The sequence below is a fragment of the Oryzias latipes genome, chromosome 7 (assembly GCF_053564925.1).
Source record: "Oryzias latipes strain Hd-rR chromosome 7, Olatipes_Hd-rR_3.1".
Taxonomy (NCBI): domain Eukaryota; kingdom Metazoa; phylum Chordata; class Actinopteri; order Beloniformes; family Adrianichthyidae; genus Oryzias; species Oryzias latipes.
Window position 1 is genome coordinate 1,494,180 of NC_136243.1, and position 18,689 is coordinate 1,512,868.

General features: G+C 43.4%; 2 protein-coding genes across 2 annotated transcripts; one reads left to right on the top strand and one right to left on the bottom strand.

Annotated features, from left to right (window-relative positions):
• Nucleotides 1–3,580: 3,580 nt before the first annotated feature.
• cdk20 (cyclin dependent kinase 20) lies at nt 3,581–18,605 on the bottom strand. The gene is made up of 8 exons (XM_023957108.2): nt 18,139–18,605; nt 17,943–18,056; nt 15,541–15,729; nt 13,587–13,708; nt 13,446–13,508; nt 13,061–13,184; nt 4,193–4,348; nt 3,581–4,093 (listed from the first exon to the last, which is right to left on the bottom strand). Exons 1-8 carry the CDS (start codon nt 18,217–18,219, stop codon nt 3,896–3,898), a joined length of 1,047 nt encoding a protein of 348 aa, XP_023812876.1. The 5' UTR covers nt 18,220–18,605; the 3' UTR covers nt 3,581–3,895.
• On the top strand, nt 7,016–12,550 carry LOC144993961 (uncharacterized). Its single transcript, XM_078950010.1, has 2 exons — nt 7,016–7,397; nt 7,469–12,550. Exons 1-2 carry the CDS (start codon nt 7,388–7,390, stop codon nt 11,647–11,649), a joined length of 4,191 nt encoding a protein of 1,396 aa, XP_078806136.1. The 5' UTR covers nt 7,016–7,387; the 3' UTR covers nt 11,650–12,550.
• Nucleotides 18,606–18,689: the final 84 nt, after the last annotated feature.

Here is an 18,689-nt window from a genome sequence, read left to right on the forward strand (position 1 = left end):
TTGGGAGAACCGGATGATGATCGCTCTAGAGCATGCGCTGCTTGGATTGGGTTTCCCAAGGCGATGTGCAACATCAATGGCAGAAAAAGCCTGCTGCAAGTCTTCTACAACGATGTTCTGACATATCTCAGTGACCTTGGCTTTCACATCTTCATCAGGGCTTTCAGTTACACCAAAGAGTTTCAGCTTCCACCTCCTTGAATATGACTCCAGTTCCAGAACCTGGGCCTGAAGAGCTGCTACGGTTTTCTCTTCATTCCTCAAACGTTGGTCAACATCTTTCAAAGACTTTTGTGTTTCTTTTATTTCGTTGCATGCGAATTCTAAGCTTCTCCTTATCCCTTCAATCTTCAGCGTGTTTTCATCTATCTTCTTTGAGTTTTCACTAATTAGCTTTTCCAAGGAATCTGCACACATTTCCAATGAGTCGGCTCGCTTGTTTATCAGCTCAGATAAAACAGCAATGACTTCATTTGAATCTGAAGAGCTTTGTCCAGCTGCCAACAAAGCTTTTTTTGCAGCTGGGGGCTTACTTGGACTTTTAGGAAGAGGAGGGAAAGCTTCCATGTCCGAAGTTGGTGACGATTTAGCGTAGTCATGACACGTGGTGGTCCTCAGTACTGCAGCTTTTTCGCTTTTTTGCATTCTCTTTCTCTCTCGACTGAACATCAAGGTCAAAAATCAAAAGATCCTTTCTCTTTCAGAAAAATTTTGAGCTGTTATCTTGGTCTTTTGGATGAAATGGATGTTATGTCCGATAACTTTTGCAGGAGCTCAGAAGGTGCGTACCTACGCAGATGCCATCTTGGCCGGCCTCCCCCATTACAATACATCTCCCTTTTTTTTAAAGATTTTTTTCTTCTTCAAGAAATTGTGGTCAACACACACACAAAAAAAAAACAGGTGACGCACTGTCTTTACTTATATCCATCAAACACGCACTGAAAGTTACCATAGTCCTGAATAGACTCAACTAACCAATCAAATGCTTACTAGTATTACTAATCAAAACCAATGGACTAAACTCACCGTAAACAAAAACAAATACCTGTAAACTTACAGCATGACTGAAACATAAAATCACTTGGTACGCAACCTCTCAACATGAACGTTACACTTTTGTTTTCTTTTCAGTCCCGATAACGCTGCGGCATTCTTACAGGCCGACCACAGCGTGTTGTTGACACATTGAGTGTTGTCAGTCATTAGTCCTTGATTCTGTGGTCCAGTGAAACCATCTTGAGTTGAGCAGGGTGAGTCAACACTTGGAACTGTCTCTGATTCCACCTCACAGGCATTCTCTGACAAAGTATCCTGTGATGTCCTTGAAAATGAAGTCTCTTTGGTTTGAAGCAAGTGTCTGCGGTTCCACCTGTACACTTGTCCACTTGGGGTTTTGACTATGTAGGATCTTGGCAGATTGTGTTTATTTGTCACAGTGGCTGCTTCCCACTTGCTACCTTGCCTAATCCTCAGATTTTCCCCATCTTGAAGTTCAGACAGTGTCCTGGTTCTTTGATCAAAGGATTGTTTCTGTCTTTCCTGTCTCCTCACTAGGTCACTCCTGGCATTTTCATGAAGAGCAAGTTGTAACAATGCCTTTGACACAGGAATTTTTTACTTGAGTCTTCTCCCAAGGAGCAATTGTGCCGGTGAAAGGCCAGTCCCATCTAGTGGCGTATTCCAGTGTTCCAGCAAGGCTAAGTATGGATCACCACCACTGTCTTGTGCTTTCTTCAACAGGTTTTGTACTGTCTGGACTGCCCTCTCAGCCTGTCCATTTGATTCTGGGAAAGTGGGACTGGAGGTGGTGTGTTTGAAATCCTCCATCTCCTGGCTCACCAGCTGTCTGCCATTGTCTGAGAATAACTCAGCTGGCACCCCAAGTCTTGCAAAAATCGACTTGAGTGCAATGATGATGTGTTTGCTTGTGGTTCCACTCAATTTGACGATCTCTGGGAACTTTGAAAAATAATCCACACACAGTAAGAACTCAGTATCATTGAAGTGAAACAAATCCACACCTTCTTTTTCCCATTTTCTTTCAGGAACTGGATGTGGCATAAGTGGCTCTTTGGGATTATTGTGTCTGTGTGTGTTACATACACACCGTGAGGGCTCATATTTTAAAATAATATCATTTAAATAAGAAGGCCCAAGACCATAAAAACATTTATAAACCATTAAAAGAATTTTAAAATCAATCCTGAAACGCACAGGGAGCCAATGCAGCGACTTTAAAATCGTTGTAATGTGTTCCCGCCCTCTGGTCCTCGTCAGAACTCGTGCCGCAGAGTTGTGCTGTGCTGGCAAGAGAGAGGAACGGGCGGACTCTGGCAATGTTTTTAAGATGGTAAAATCCTGTTTTCACAACGTTTCTGATGTGTGGAATAAAATTCCACATAAACATACACATAAAATTTACAAAAATCATCTCTCCTTTGTTTTTCAGGACCAATGATTAAAACTTCAGTTTTATCCTGGTTGAGCTGTAAGAAATTTTCTGAAGAAAAATAATAATAAAAAACATAAAGCCTCATGTTATCTGCATGTACTTTAAGTTTACCCCTAACCTCTTCCTCCTGATCTGTGAGGCCAAGAAAAGAGTTCATCACTGGCTGCACATATTTAGAAACTAATGAGTGAATAGTCACTTTCAAATTAAATAAATAAATAATAATAATTAAAGTACGCTCAGAAGATCATCGCGCTACATGCCAACAGCAGCCATGTTTATAACAGAACTCTGTTATTACTTCTTCTACGGCCGTTTCTGCTATTTCAGATAGTTCTGCGCATGTCAAAATGATTTATTCCGATTGAAAGTGTGGCGTATGTAAACGTTTGTTATAATCGGATAAAGTTCTTCAGGGCCCATGTTCACACTTCATTTCTAATGCAATCTTTGATCAGATTGAAGACGTACTGCACATCTACACGCATCTAATGTCTGCTGTTGATCCTTCTGGGAGTGTGACCCTTTCTGTGCAGACTACCTAGCCTCTGACAGGATGGTGATGGAGAACCAACCAGATAAAGAACAGAGGAAAGCCGTTGTGGTGGATGTGGCCAAGTTTTTAAAATCAAACTTGGTAAGCCAAAATCTGACTTATTTTTTGGCCACATTGCCCAGCCCGACACTCTTGACTTCTTTGTTGTAAACAAAGTAAACATGCGATTGATCTTACTTTGGCCCATCCACAGCAGTTCTGTATCTTCTTTTCCTTTAGGCTTTTTCCCTCAAGAGAAAACCCCAAAGATTTTTTTATCTTTAGCTTTAGATTCATTTGGAAGTGCCTTTCAAAAAGCTCAGTGACACTACATAAAAGAAAAGGGTAATAAAATCACTAAAAATATACAGTAACCCTGTGCTATCCTAGGCACTTTACCATTGGGAGTTGGGTCATCTAGACCCACTAGACAGTGCTCTGAACCTTTTTTCTTCAATGATTTGTGATCTTCACTGGTGTCCATGGATTACATGAAATCTTTCCACCTTTATCCACCTTTGTCATGGTGGTGGTGGGGGGGGTCATAGGATAGCACAAGGGTTAAAAGCACAATAAAAACCATCTGACAGAATCAATCAATCAATTTATTTGCCATTTGCAATAGTTAAATCAGATTGGACCAGCAACTGCAGGGCTCCCTTACAGAAGACAACAAGAAACATCAAGACACAAATTCAAAACATAAATAAACAAATTAGATTAGAAGCACTTGATACAAATGAGTTATGTAAAAGGCTATAAACAGTAGATACAATAAAATTATTTGGCTGCTCAGTAAAAGTTCAAATCCTGAAGATTTCTACATCTGAGCTTCTGTCAGAACTGAGAGGAGAACACTAGAAGCAGGAGGTTCCTGCGGGTGTCTGAGTCAGAGCCTGGAAACCTCAGGAGGGCAGGAGCAAAGCATGTGGCTTAAGCAACACAGGTGCTACCACGCTGCTCTGCAGAGACAGATTGACTGAAAAGTCTGGAGGCGGAGCCTGTGGGTGCTGGTGTGGGGGCCTACCCCCCCTATGAGGGATGGGCAGCTCAGAGTGGTGGGCAGGAAGAGGACAGGAGAAGAAGTATGGATGGAGCAAAGCCTGCAGGGAGAAAATCAAGAAGTCAAATATCTACTGGTGGTCCTTGGTGCAGTACCGCACACAGGCACCAGGGGCAGCACACACCAGACAGCTGCTTACCTCACTGGCAGAGCAGCGTTGACTGGATGGATAAACCAGGAACCTGTAGAGCAGGTGGATGCCTTGAGGGGGCGTGTCTGGGACAATCTCCTCCAATGGGATGGCTGGATTCTCCTTAAAGGTGATTTTGTTGTAATCTGGAAGTTCCAACATCTCCTAAAAAGACAGATGTTTGTCTTTGTGACTTAGTTCTTCCCAATAGACCATTTTTGACTTTTTGAGCTGGGCAGAGTTAACTCCAGTCAAAGTGGGCAGCCCACTTCAGGCTTTATTTTCTCTGTTTAGAAACTGTTAGATGACGTCAGAGATTCGTCAGAGATTACTCGATCAAGGTTTATGGAAAGAACAGCCTGTGTTCTCATTGAATTAGCTGCTGTCCAGCTGACTCAGCCTTCATAAGAACATAAATCTGCAAGTGCATGAGACATGACACCTGAAAGTGGATGCGCACGAGGCTCTTTCCTAGAATCTCAGCACCAGGCACCTGCACATACTTCCATGCTGCCATGTTACAGTGTTGTGCTCCATGCACAATAGCACATACACTGTATAACCAAAGTATAGGCTCACCCATCCAAATGATCAGAATCAGGTGTCCTAATAACTCATCCTGGTCACAGGTGTATAAAATCAAACCTTCAGCCATGCAGACTGTTTTTACAAACATTTGTGAAAGAATGGGCCGCTGTCAGTGAATCCAAGGGTGGAACTGTCATAGGATGCTACCTGTACAACACATCCAGTGGTGAAATGTCCTCTCTCCTGAATATTCCACAGTCAGCTGTCAGCTCTATCAGGACAACATGGAAGAGCTTGGGAACAACAGCAACTCAGCCACCAAGTGGTCGACCAGGTAACCTGATGGAGAGGAGTCAGAGGATGCTGAAGCTCAGAGTGCAAAGAGGTCACCCACTTTCTGCATAGTCAATTGCTACAGAGCTCTGTGTGACCTTCAGATTAGCCCTAGAACAGCACGCAGAGAGCTTTATAAAATGGGTTTCCATGGCCGAGCAGCTGCATCCAAGCCACACATCAACAAGTGCAATGCAAAGCGTTGATGCAGTGGAGAAAAGGACACAGTCACATTTTAAACAATTCCATGCTTCCAGCCTTGTGGAATCTGTTTGTGGAGAAATTTGTGTTGATGTTTGTGCAGAAGGACTGAGATATGCCAATATGCTTTCGGAAGAATGGTCAGACATTCCTAGAAACACTCCTCAACCTTGAGGACAGCCTTTCTAGAAGAGTTGGAGCTGTAACAGTTTCAAAAGGTGAACCCACATCACACTGAACTCTATGGTTAGGAATGGGACGGCACTTCAGTTCATATGGGAGTCAAGGCAGGCGAGCCAATACTTTTGGTAATATAGTGTACTTCCATGCTACAGTGCAGGGCTCGACATATCCATTTGTCCGCTGGCCCGGTCCTGTTTTTCGAGCAGTGCGGACCACAAGACTTTACTTTTCACTTGTCCGCTCGGGCCACTAAAATATTTAACGGTTTATATATTCTTCACCTTTTTCAATAAAGTAAATTTTGCGAAAACGTGTAGATTTACCTCGTCTTTATAATTTAGTTTTTCTGCTAGTCCTGTGTTCAGACTTCAAGGGTTTCTATGGGAAACCTTTTATCACTCTTCTCCTCCTCTCCCGCCTGCTTGCGCGGCTGTCACTGCCGAGCACCACGCGGCACGCGCTCACTCAATTTTTTTTTCAAACTTTATTGAATGTAACAATTCAATACTAAACAATGTTAAACGGCAACAACGAAGGAACAAGCCAGTGGGTTATTATTACATTTTAGGCAGATATATTTAAACTGACACACATATCAGCGCGCCCCCTGGTGGTTTTTCACCGCGATGATCATAAATCCGACACCGTCACTGAAGAGAGACTGAAGCATGTCAGAGATGTGGAAGACATGGCAGGAATAGAAAGGAATATGTTAGATGGAGTAATGGGTATAATTAGTAGTATGGACAGCAAGATATTTAATGAATGCATTGAAGATGAAACTGTATGCACTAAGCTTTAAGCTGAATGTCAAAGAATCAAAGGCAACTCCAAATACCTGAATCTCAGACTCAAATGCAGTAGAATGTTAAACTACTTAATTTTGTTTTTCTTTACAACACTGTAAGCAGTAAGTATTTCTAGTTAGCTGAATGATCTCAGTTAGACCTGCACAATATGAGGAAAACTCGCGATATGCGATATCAGAGATTAAAATTGCGATAACGATATAATTTGCGGTATATAAACAAACAGCAAAATAACCAAATAACCATTCCCAGTTTAAAAATTATACTCCAAATGACCCACGTTGACATAGGTTACAAACATCTAACTTAACAGGGCTCCATCTGATTGGTCAACAATGTGAAGGCGTCCATCCGATTGGTCAAATGCATTAAGGGATTTATTTGATTCGTTAAATGGTTCAAGCTGCCTGTGAGGGCAGAACCCACTGCCCCACAGCTAAGTTAAGTTCATTTGTTATATTTTTCTCTTGAATAAACCATTTCATTTTATTTCACACATTTCATAACAAAATTGACTTAATGACTTGTGCACACATTTAGTTAATTTTGTATTGTTTTGAGTAATTCTATTCTTTGAGTTCTGTTTGAGGCCTGATGCTGGGGCAGAGGCTGGAGCAGGAAACTTCCTGATGATGTGGCAGTGGGAGGAGCTGAAGAAGTTCCTGATGACTTGGAAAGGGAGGAGCATGGACAACTTCCATTTGGAGAAGATGGAGGGGAAAGACGAAGTGTATTCTTATGTTGGACTATTGTTTGTATTTTTTGGAATATGTTAAGCTTGCTTTGAGGTACAAGTTCAGTTTCTGTTGAAGCGTTAAATTACTAGTAATTTACTACTTTAATTAATATTTAGGTTTTGAATGTTTTGTATTTGTGCTCCCCTCCCTATTGTGTCATTGGTCTGATCAGCCAGTATAAAATCTCCCTAATGTTTCCTGTAAGGGGGTCAGTTTGAGTTCAGTTGGTTTGAGCTTTTGTTATTGATTCGCTCAGTTACATTTTTGTTAAGTTGACCCCATTTTAATTTGAGCCCCTGTCGTGTTGTGTTGGGTAAAATAAAAACCCCTGATTTGAAGATCTTTTTGTCCTGTGGCTCAATCTCTGCCGAGCGGACCCTGACAACTGGTGTCAGAAGTGGGATAACCCCACCATGAGCCCAGGTTTTTTTTTTTCTTCAATAATTTTTTGTACTTTCCCCTTTTTCTAATCCTTCATCCTCTTGGATTTTGAGTTATGCAGAAAAGTGGACGCAACATGAGAGGAGCCAAGGATGGCCCATTACCCCCTAAAATGACACAGGAGCAGCCAGATGAGGATCAGGAGGAAAATGGAGCTTCTGGAGGAGTGGACAGCTCTGAGGGCACAGGTAACGAGCCAAGTGTTGCAGACCTGGTCTCTATTTTTCGGTCTCACATGAGTCAGCAGGAAGCCAGAGATGCCAGGCAAATGGAAGAAAGTGCTCGACAAGAAAAACGATTCAGAGCACTCCAGCATCAGTTTCAACTACTGCAATTGGAAGTTCAGGCACGTACCACCTCAACACCTGAACTGGTTTTACCAGAGCCTGAACTTTCCAACCGGGGACCTCTAAAGACGGCTGACATTCCTCATGTAAACCCCAGTAATGTGGCTGAGGATCCAACATGCCAACCATCAGGTCAGTTCCGTCTGTATGAGCCTCGACTAGAAAAATTCACAGACAATGATGATGTGGAACATTATCTAATCACATTTGAACGGATTGCGCTAGCTTGTCAGTGGAAAAAAAGAGAATGGGTTTTCCATCTCATCCCTTTACTCACGGGCAAGGCTAGAGCTGCATATGTACAAATGGATATTGATGAGGCCCTGGATTATGATAATGTTAAAGCTGCAATTTTGTCAAAGTTTAACATCAACCCAGAGAACTACAGACAAAGATTTCGTTCTCTGGAGATACATGCTGATGAAAGCCCAAGAGAGCTTTATGCCAGGCTCAAAGAGCTCTACCTGAAGTGGATCCAGCCAATGGGTAAAACTGCTAATGAAATTGGTGAACTGATCATTTTGGAGCAATACTTGAGGATGCTTTCTCCTGAGCTGCAGGTGTGGATACGAGAACATAAGCCAGAGTCAGCAGCAGAAGCTGCTAAGATGGCAGAGGTGTTTGTTGCTGCCCGCCACAGGGGACAACCATGGAGTTATACTGCCTGGAAGGAGAAAGATGGCAACAACCCAGCTCCTCAGTATCGGCAACGAGCAGCCAGTAATGTGGGTGTGCAGTCGGTAAGGGGAGGCCAACCAGCCAGAGTACCAATTTGCTATCTATGTGGAGTAGAAGGACACACCAAACCCATGTGTCCTAAAAAGACAAAGCTCACTCAAATGTGTGTGGCTCCACGCTTTGAAGCACCTGATGGGCCTCCGGTGGGAGTGAAGTTGACACCTGTAGAAGTAAATGGAGAACTAATGACTGCTCTCATTGATACTGGCAGCGACCAGACTCTGGTGCATCAGCAATTCATCTCACCTCATCTGATCACTACAAAAACAATCCCAGTTTGTTGTGTACATGGAGATAAGAAATCCTATCCCACAGCAGATGTCTACATCAAAATTGCAGATCAAACGTATCTATTAAATGTTGGAGTTGTTGATAAACTGCCTTTTCCTGTTGTGTTGGGTTTAGACCTCCCTGTACTATTTGATTTGCTGGACACTGACCATTCATGTTATGTTGCAGTGACAAGGGCGAGAGCTAAGCATGTGGAACCACTTCCAACACTTAGTGCTCTACCTTTCTTTGATGCAGACTTGGAGGCTACACCCGGGAAGTCTCGTAAGTCCCGTAAGCAAAGGAGGAAGGAGAAGTTCCAACACACTGCTGTTAAATTCTCTGATGACCCTGAGCCAGAATTGCCGTTAAATTTCAGAATCCCAGACAACATTGTTGAAATGCAATGCAGTGACCCAACCCTAAAACATCTTTTCCAGAGGACGGAGGAGAAAAACACGGAGACTATGCAAAATCATGGTGGAGAAAACTTTGTTCTGAGGAAAGGCATTCTCTATCGCCAGCAGGGGTCAGCATTTAAACTAGTGGTTCCTGAGGCTGTCAGAGAAATTGTGCTGACTTTAGGACATTCAGTTCCCTGGGCTGGCCACTTGGGGAAGCACAGAACCATGAACCGCATTAGGAAACATTTCTACTGGCCTGGCTTGAGTAAGGATGTTGCAGTTTTTTGTAAAACTTGCCCTCAGTGCCAACTAACTTCTACCAGAGTCCCCTCCAGAGCTCCTCTACAACCATTACCAGTGATTAGCACCCCGTTTGAGAGGATAGGAATGGACATTGTTGGACCATTAGAAAGAAGCAAATCGGGCAATAGGTACATGTTGGTGATAACTGATTATGCCACCAAATACCCAGAGGTGTTCCCTTTAAAGACCATAAAGGCTAGAGAAGTTGCCTATTGCCTGGTGCAATTTTTTTCCAGAGTTGGGTTGCCTCTGGAGATCTTAACTGACCGGGGTACCAATTTTTTGTCCACGTTGCTGTCACAAGTATACCAACTGTTGGGCATCAAAAGCTTAAGAACCACTGCGTACCATCCTCAAACAGATGGCCTTACAGAGCGCTTCAATCAAACCATTAAGCAAATGCTAAGGAAATTTGTCAATGAGTCTGGAACAGATTGGGATAAGTGGTTGCCATACCTGTTATTTGCGTACAGAGAAGTACCACAAGCCTCCACTGGTTTTTCTCCATTCGAACTGTTATACGGACACGAAGTGAGAGGCCCTCTCTCTCTGCTCAAAGACATGTGGGAAGGGGATCGGCCTCATTCAGAGACTGTTAATGTTGTTTCTTTTGTTGTTCAGATGCGGGAACGGCTGGAAAAAATGAGTGAGCTGGCCCAAGCTCACATGGCAGAGGCTCAAAAACAGCAGAAGGTCTGGTATGATCGATCAGCTCGTCAGCGGTCATTCAGTCCTGGCCAGAAGGTGCTTGTTCTTCTTCCCAGCAGCGATAGCAAGTTGCTCGCAAAATGGCAAGGCCCCTTTGAGGTTTTGCAGAGAATTGGGCAGACCACCTATCGTGTCTCAACACCTGGACAATCACGCTCCACCCGGCTACTTCATGTTAATCTCCTGAAAGAGTGGGTGGAAAGGGCTGAAAAGGAACAACAAGTTCTGCTTATCAGAAGGATCCCGGAAGAGGATGAGGTGGATGAGCAGTATCTTTCCTCAACTCTCTCACCAAATCAGGATCTGGATCATCTCTCTAAAGAGCAGCAACTTCAGGTGAGAGCCTTGTGCAGTACACCAGTATTCCAGGAGAACCCTGGGCGAACTGACATCATTCAGCATGACATCATCTTAAAAGACGGAGCTGTCGTGAAACGCAGGAGCTACAGGTTGCCTGAACGCCTTTTGACCAACCTGAAGGAGGAGGTGGATCTGATGCTCTCTCTGGGTGTGATTGAGCCATCTAAGAGTGAGTGGTGCAGCCCTGTAGTATTGGTCCCGAAGAAAGATGGGAGCATTAGGTTCTGCATAGACTTTAGGTACCTGAATTCAGTCTCCAAGTTTGACTCTTATCCAACTCCTCGTATTGATGATCTGATAGAGCGACTGGGATGTGCCAAATACCTGACCACCATAGATTTATGCAAGGGCTATTGGCAGGTCCCACTGACTCGTCAATCCAGAGAGCTGACTGCCTTCCGAACCCCATGGGGGTTGTTTCAATTTACTGTTCTACCCTTTGGACTTCATGGAGCTCCAGCCACCTTTCAGCGCCTCATGAATCAGGTACTATGTGGAGTTTCAGAGTTTGCTGCAGCCTATTTGGATGATATTGTTATTTTCAGTAATACCTGGGATGAGCACCTTGGACATTTGGAGAGGGTGCTGGATTGTCTCCAGGGGGCGGGACTAACTGTCAATCCTTCCAAATGTGTCTTTGCTAAATCCGAAACCGACTATCTGGGCTACATCATCGGCAATGGAATGATAAAACCGCAAACTGACAAAGTTTCAGCTATTCAGTCCTGTCCATTGCCTGTCACTAAGAAGCAATTGAGATCTTTTTTGGGCATGGCTGGGTTTTATCACCGGTTCATCCCTCATTTTTCGGCCAGGGCAGCATTACTCACGGACCTAACTGGAGCCAGGAGTCCTAATAACCTCCAATGGACCAAAGAGGCAGAAGCAGCTTTTGAGGACATCAAGCGGGCATTAAGTAAGAACCCTGTCCTGTACAGTCCAAACTTTCAAAAGCCATTTATTCTACAGACAGATGCTTCTGATAGAGGTTTGGGGGCAGTGCTTCTACAAGGCCCTCCAGACATCCTGTGGCCTTCATCAGTCGGAAACTGTTTCCACGAGAGGTTCATTATTCAACCGTGGAGAAAGAAGCGCTGGGAATAAAGTGGGCCCTAGACTCCTTCAAGTACTACCTTCTTGGACGGGAGTTTACACTGGAAACCGACCACAAGGCCCTACAGTGGCTGGCAAGGATGAAGGACACAAACGGGAGAATTACCAGATGGTACCTAGCCATCCAACCATACTACTTCACCATCCACCACATCCCAGGAAGGAACAATTCCACTGCGGACTTCCTCTCTCGCTGTCCCAGCGAGAGTCTTGTGGGGGAGGGTGTGTGAGGGCAGAACCCACTGCCCCACAGCTAAGTTAAGTTCATTTGTTATATTTTTCTCTTGAATAAACCATTTCATTTTATTTCACACATTTCATAACAAAATTGACTTAATGACTTGTGCACACATTTAGTTAATTTTGTATTGTTTTGAGTAATTCTATTCTTTGAGTTCTGTTTGAGGCCTGATGCTGGGGCAGAGGCTGGAGCAGGAAACTTCCTGATGATGTGGCAGTGGGAGGAGCTGAAGAAGTTCCTGATGACTTGGAAAGGGAGGAGCATGGACAACTTCCATTTGGAGAAGATGGAGGGGAAAGACGAAGTGTATTCTTATGTTGGACTATTGTTTGTATTTTTTGGAATATGTTAAGCTTGCTTTGAGGTACAAGTTCAGTTTCTGTTGAAGCGTTAAATTACTAGTAATTTACTACTTTAATTAATATTTAGGTTTTGAATGTTTTGTATTTGTGCTCCCCTCCCTATTGTGTCATTGGTCTGATCAGCCAGTATAAAATCTCCCTAATGTTTCCTGTAAGGGGGTCAGTTTGAGTTCAGTTGGTTTGAGCTTTTGTTATTGATTCGCTCAGTTACATTTTTGTTAAGTTGACCCCATTTTAATTTGAGCCCCTGTCGTGTTGTGTTGGGTAAAATAAAAACCCCTGATTTGAAGATCTTTTTGTCCTGTGGCTCAATCTCTGCCGAGCGGACCCTGACACTGCCATTAGATTGTTTTAACACATTTAAGGTTTATGATTTATTGCGATATTTGCCGTTAGAAGCAGCATGAAAACTTCTGAACTAGTGTTACCTACTACACTGCAGTGCTCTCTTCAAAACATCTGAAACAGACTAGAGCAGATTTAAGTTTGATATGGTCTATTTTCAGTCATTGAAAAGTGTAGAAATAAGTGATGTCACCAGAATGCACCAAATTGCACCATATTAAAAGTTTCCGGGGGGGCATGCCCCCAGACCCCCCTAAAGTTGCAAGCACCTGCGGAGCGGCGGGTCCCGCTATGCGCGGTGTCGGGCCAGTAACTTTCAGGCAGGGCCAGTAAGTTTCAAAAACTACTGGCCCTGTGGGCCAGTGCAAATTTCTGGGCTATGTCAACCCCTGCAGTGTTGGTCTATTGAGCACAACAGCACACACTTCCATGCTGTTGTCCACTATAATCTCACCGGCCAACTGTCCACCGTTGGTGTTCCCAGGACTCGTAGGACACAGCAGAGCTGCTCGATGTCATTCTCTCCTGGGAACAGAGGAGACGAGTTCAAGAGCTCGCCAAAGATGCAGCCCACCGCCCTAAAACACAAGGATAGTATGTGCAACTGTGCATCCATACACACCTGCATCATATGAGAAGCTGCACACACAAAACCACATGGACACCACAAAGACATTTGCATGTGTGCAGACACACACACAGACTTGACACATGCACCTGCACACACACTCAGATGGACATGAGTGTCTGCTCACATTTGTCACATTTGTGTACACAAATGCAGACATGTGCACCTGCACACACAAACACACACATCCTGTTACAATGCGTCATATTACCACAGGTCCACTCCCTGATCGTAGCGGCGTGCTCCATACAGCAGCTCTGGAGCTCGATACCACCTAAACACAGACGGATCAGAGCTCCTGTCTAAAACATTGAGCACTTTCAGGTTCATGCAGAGCACTGCTTGGCTCTACCTGGTGGCCACCTGGTGGCTGTAGAGCCGCCTTCCCTCATGGCTGAAGAGCCTGGCTAAACCAAAGTCTGCAATCTTCAGGTGACCAGAGGAACTGATAAGGAGGTTGGCTGGCTTCAAGTCCTGCAGATCAGAGAAGTTAAGCTGACATCAGCAGAGTTTCAAATGTTTGCCCACATTCTTTATAAAAGGAAAGCCCTTCTGTTGAGGTGACTTTGCTGTTGAAGCCTCCTGAGGAGCCGATGGGTTTGGGGTGCTTCTGTCATACACATATGCAGGGCTCGACATAGCCATTTGTCCGCTGGCCCGGTCCTGTTTTTCGAGCAGTGCGGACCACAAGACTTTATTTTTTACTTGTCCACTCGGGCCACTAAAATATCTAACAATTAATACATTTTTCACCTTTTTCAATAAAGTATATTTTGCGAAAACGTGTAGATTTACCTCGTCTTTATAATTCACTTTTTCTGCTAGTCCTGTGTTCAGACTTCAAGGGTTTCTATGGGAAACCTTTTATCACTCTTCTCCTCCTCTCCCGCCTGCTTGCGCGGCTTTCACTGCCGAGCACCACGCGGCACGCGCTCACTCAATTTTTTTTTCAAACTTTATTGAATGTAACAATTCAATACTAAACAATGTTAAACGGCAACAACGAAGGAACAAGCCAGTGGGTTATTATTACATTTTAGGCAGATATATTTAAACTGACACACATATCAGCGCGCCCCCTGGTGGTTTTTCACCGCGATGATTATAAATCCAACACCGTCACTGAAGAGACACTGAAGCATGTCAGAGATGTGGAAGACATGGCAGGAATAGATAGGAATATGTTAGATGGAGTGACGGGTGGAATTAGTACTATGGACAGCAAGATATTTAATGAATGCATTGAAGATGAAACTGTATGCACTAAGCTTTAAGCTGAATGTCAAAGAATCAAAGGCAACTCAAAATACCTGAATCTCAGACTCAAACGGAGTATAATGTCAAAGTACTTAATTTTGTTTTTCTTTACAACACTGTAAGCAGTAAGTATTTCTAGTTAGCTGAATGATCTCAGTAATTTAATTGTATTTAATTTTTCAATTATTTAATTTAATTAGGTAACTAAAGTAACTAAAAAGTAAATGTAACTTTGCAACAGTAACAAAAAGCAGAACCTTAAGGCAGTCAGAGCAAAAAAGTCAATAAAACTTCTTAACTATTGATTAGGAACAAATGTGAAATAGCAGTGATTAGAGGCAGCATGAAAACTTCTTAACTAGTGTTAACTACTACACTGCAGTGCTCTCTTCAAAAAATCTGAAACAGACTAGAGCAGATTTGAGTTTGATATGGTCTATTTTCAGTCATTGAAAAGTGTATAAATAAGTGCTAGATGTCACCAGAATGCACCAAATTGCACCATATTAAAATTTTCCGGGGGCATGCACCCGGACCCCCCAAAAGTTGCAAGCACCTGCGGAGCGGCGGGTCTCGCTGTGGGCGGTGTCGGGCCAGTAACTTTCAAAAACTACTGGCCCTCTGGGCCAGTGCAAATTTCTGGGCTATGTCAACCCCTGATATGCCACAGTCAGTTCTGTTGTTTTGATTTTTTTTACACAAAAAAACCAAAGGGATAAAATAAGTTGACTTTGTATGAGTTAATGAACCTGATTGACCAAGACCAGACCAGAAAGGGTGACCGCAAAGAACCCGATAGCAACAAAGTGGCACGAAACAGCGGTCAACAGAAATAAACACCCCAAGATCTCCTCTCCTTCATTCCAACTGCAGGTGAGAAAGTGCTCATCTAGTATTCCACCCAGGGGTCGCTAATAAACAAATTAAGAAAGGTGAAACATGCAAAACTACTAAGTAGAAAAGGAAATGTGCAAATACACTACATTTTGGCTCCTTCCTTTACCAAGAGAAAAACCTGACTACCACGTTTTCTACACACAGGCACTCACCCGATGCATGATGTTGTTTTGGTGTAGAAAGGCCACACCCTTTAGCAACATCACCATGTAGCCTTTGACCTGTGCTGGGGTCAGATGTCGCTGGTGGTTTCTGATCACCTCAGAGAGATCTGACAGCATGAAGTTGAAGACCAGGACAAAGCCTGTGCCGTGAGGAAAGACGTCCTTCAACTTTACCACCTGAAAAAGGCAGACAGAGAGGCTTCACTCACCCACAACCTTTTCAAGTCAACACCAAAGTCCAGCTGACTAAAGGGTATTCCCTTCTCAGACCAATGACAAGCCTGGACAGCCTCCGTCAGGTCCCTGAGTCTGTCACCTTCATGGTCTCAGTCAGGTCTGTGGTCTCAGGTTGCCGAACACACGCATGTTGTTTGCACATCTTCACTTCACCACTGAAGAACTTGGTTTCCGCGTGTTAATATATGTGTTGATGTGCTTACTGGGATAGCTTATACTGTGATTTAGATTCAGAACAAGGTACAGTAGACGTAGCAGACTTTTGTGAGCCAACGGCGGCTTTCTCATGATTTGGATCGATATCACAGCTTCGTGAAAGGTACAAGATAAAATAGGTCCCCAAAACCACCGACTAAACATTGAGGAAACTTGATGAAATGCGCGACATTCGTCGTTGCAGACCCGAACCCCACACGTCACATTGTGACAAACAATTCCAGTCTCAGTTGGGTCCATGTTCTCTGTGAGGTCATTGGTCCTTGTTCCAAGTAAGTTTGTTGGTTTCTAGCCTCAGCATGGTCTATTGGGTCATTGATGTCCGTTAGGTCCAAGTCTTTATCAGATACTTTTTTTTGTCAGGTCATTGGTCTCTATCAGTTCCCTGCTCTCTGCCAGATCAGTGCTTTTTGTCGTGTCCCAGTCTCTAGCAGATCCTTAGTCTCTGTCAAATCCTGTTTTGTTCTTTTCTCTGATGCTGTTCTGCTGTATAGAACAATTCAGTACTGTACAGTTGTGGCCAAAAGTTTTGAGAATGACAGAAATATTAGTTCTCACAAAGTTTGCTGCAACACTGCTTTAGATCTTTGTTTCAGTTTTTTTGCTGCTTAAGTTTTTATAATAGAAATTTGCATATAATCAAGAATGTTATGAGTGATTAGATGAATTGCATAGTCCTTCTTTGCCATGAAAATTAACATCATCCCAAAAAAACCTCCCACATTCTCAAAACCTTTGGCCATGACTGTACAGTCAGTTGGAGAATGACTCAAATCGTAGTTTTCACAGAGTTAGCTGCTAACCTGCATTTAGATCTTTGTTTCAGTTTTCTCTGTAATATAACTGAAATAGAATTACAAGCACTTCATACGCTTCAAAGGCTTTTATCAACAATGACATCAGTATTTGCAGTGTTGGCCCTTCTTTTTCAGAACCTCTGCAGTTCCAGTGGACATGCTCTCTATCAACTTCCTGACTGATAGTAACCCATTCTTTCAGAATCACTTCTTGGAGTTTGTCAGAATTAGTGGGTTTTTGTTTGTCCAACCGCCTCTTGAGGATTGACCAAAAGATCTGAGGAGTTTCCAGGCCATGGACCCACAATTTCAACGTTTTGGTCCCAGAGCCACTTAGTTATCACTTTAGCCTTATGGCCCGGTGCTCCATGGTTCTGGAAAATGCATGTTTGTCACCAAAATGTTGTTGGAAGAAGTTATTGTTGGAGGGTGTTTTGGTACTATTCTTTATTCATGGCTGTGTTTTGGGCTGAATTGTGAGTGAGCCCCCTCCCCTGGATGGGAAACAACCCCACACATGAATGGTCTCAGGATGCTTTACTGTTGGCGTCACACAGGACTGATGGTAGCGCTCACCTTTTCTGCAGATTCCCCAAGCAATCAGAAATGTTTTTGGAGAGAAGTGGCGTCTCTCCAAAAATGTTCTTTATGATCCTATAAATTGTTGATTTAGATGCAATCTTAGTTGCCACAATACCCTCCCCTTTGAATCAATTTTTATGCAATACAGTGATGGCTGCACACGTTTCTTTGCAGGTTACCATGGTTACCAATGGAAGATTAATGATTCCAGGCATCACCCTCCTTTTAACATGTCAAGTCTGCCATTCTAACCCCATCAGCCTGACAGAATGATCTCCAGCCTGGTGCTCGTCAACATTGTCACCTGAGTTAACAAGACGATGAATGAAATGATCTCAGCTGGTTCTTTAATGACACCAATGAAATGCCGTGGAAAGAGTTTTGGGGGATTAAGTTCATTTTTATGGCAAAGAAGGACTATGCAATTCATCTGATCATCATAACATTATGGAGTATATGCAAAATGCTATTATATGTATTTAAGCAGCAATTATTTTCCAATTTCCAACAATATTTACGTCATTCTCCAAACCTTTGACCACGACTGTACACACTCACGTGCTGGTTGTCCTCAATCTCCTGCAGAGCCTTGATCTCCCTCAGAGCCTGATTGGGAATGCCGTCCTCCAGCTTCCTCAGAGCCACCTTCTTTAGAGCCACAGTTTCCCCGGTCTGTCAGAAACACGTTCATCCATCAGCCTGAATGATCACCTGTTCAGGTGTCTGTTTTTTCTGCTCCATGAACATGTTTCACCTGCACGTGCTTGGCCTTAAACACGATTCCGTGAGCCCCTTCTCCAATCCGGCCTAGGATGCTGTACTGCTCCATGATCATCCAGGACCCCTGCAGCTGCAGCGGGGATCTTTATGGACTTGGACTTGTTCCTTTACTTAACGGTTTTTAGTCCACGGGTTTTAAGAGCGGGGCTCCGGCGCGTCCAACCAAAATAAGCACGACATTTTGAACGGAACGAGACCGGAAGTGGGCGCTGATGTTGCCTCGGTCACATCTGATAAATAAAACTACGAAACTTTAGTATATCGTTGAATATTTAGTATAGTGCTGGATATTTACTTGATGCGTAAAGCTGATGACATGTACGCGACACCAAATGTGCGCTGTCCTTTGGCACTTGACGAGATATTTTGAAAACGTTTCAACTATAGTCAACGCAGCTCTCCGCCATGTTTGTTGACAGTGACGTCATCACAGGACAATCCAAATCAACGAAAATAAAACAACGAAGAAGAATAAATAAAATTAGCACAACCAGCCATTAAACAAAAACATATATATTTTAAAAT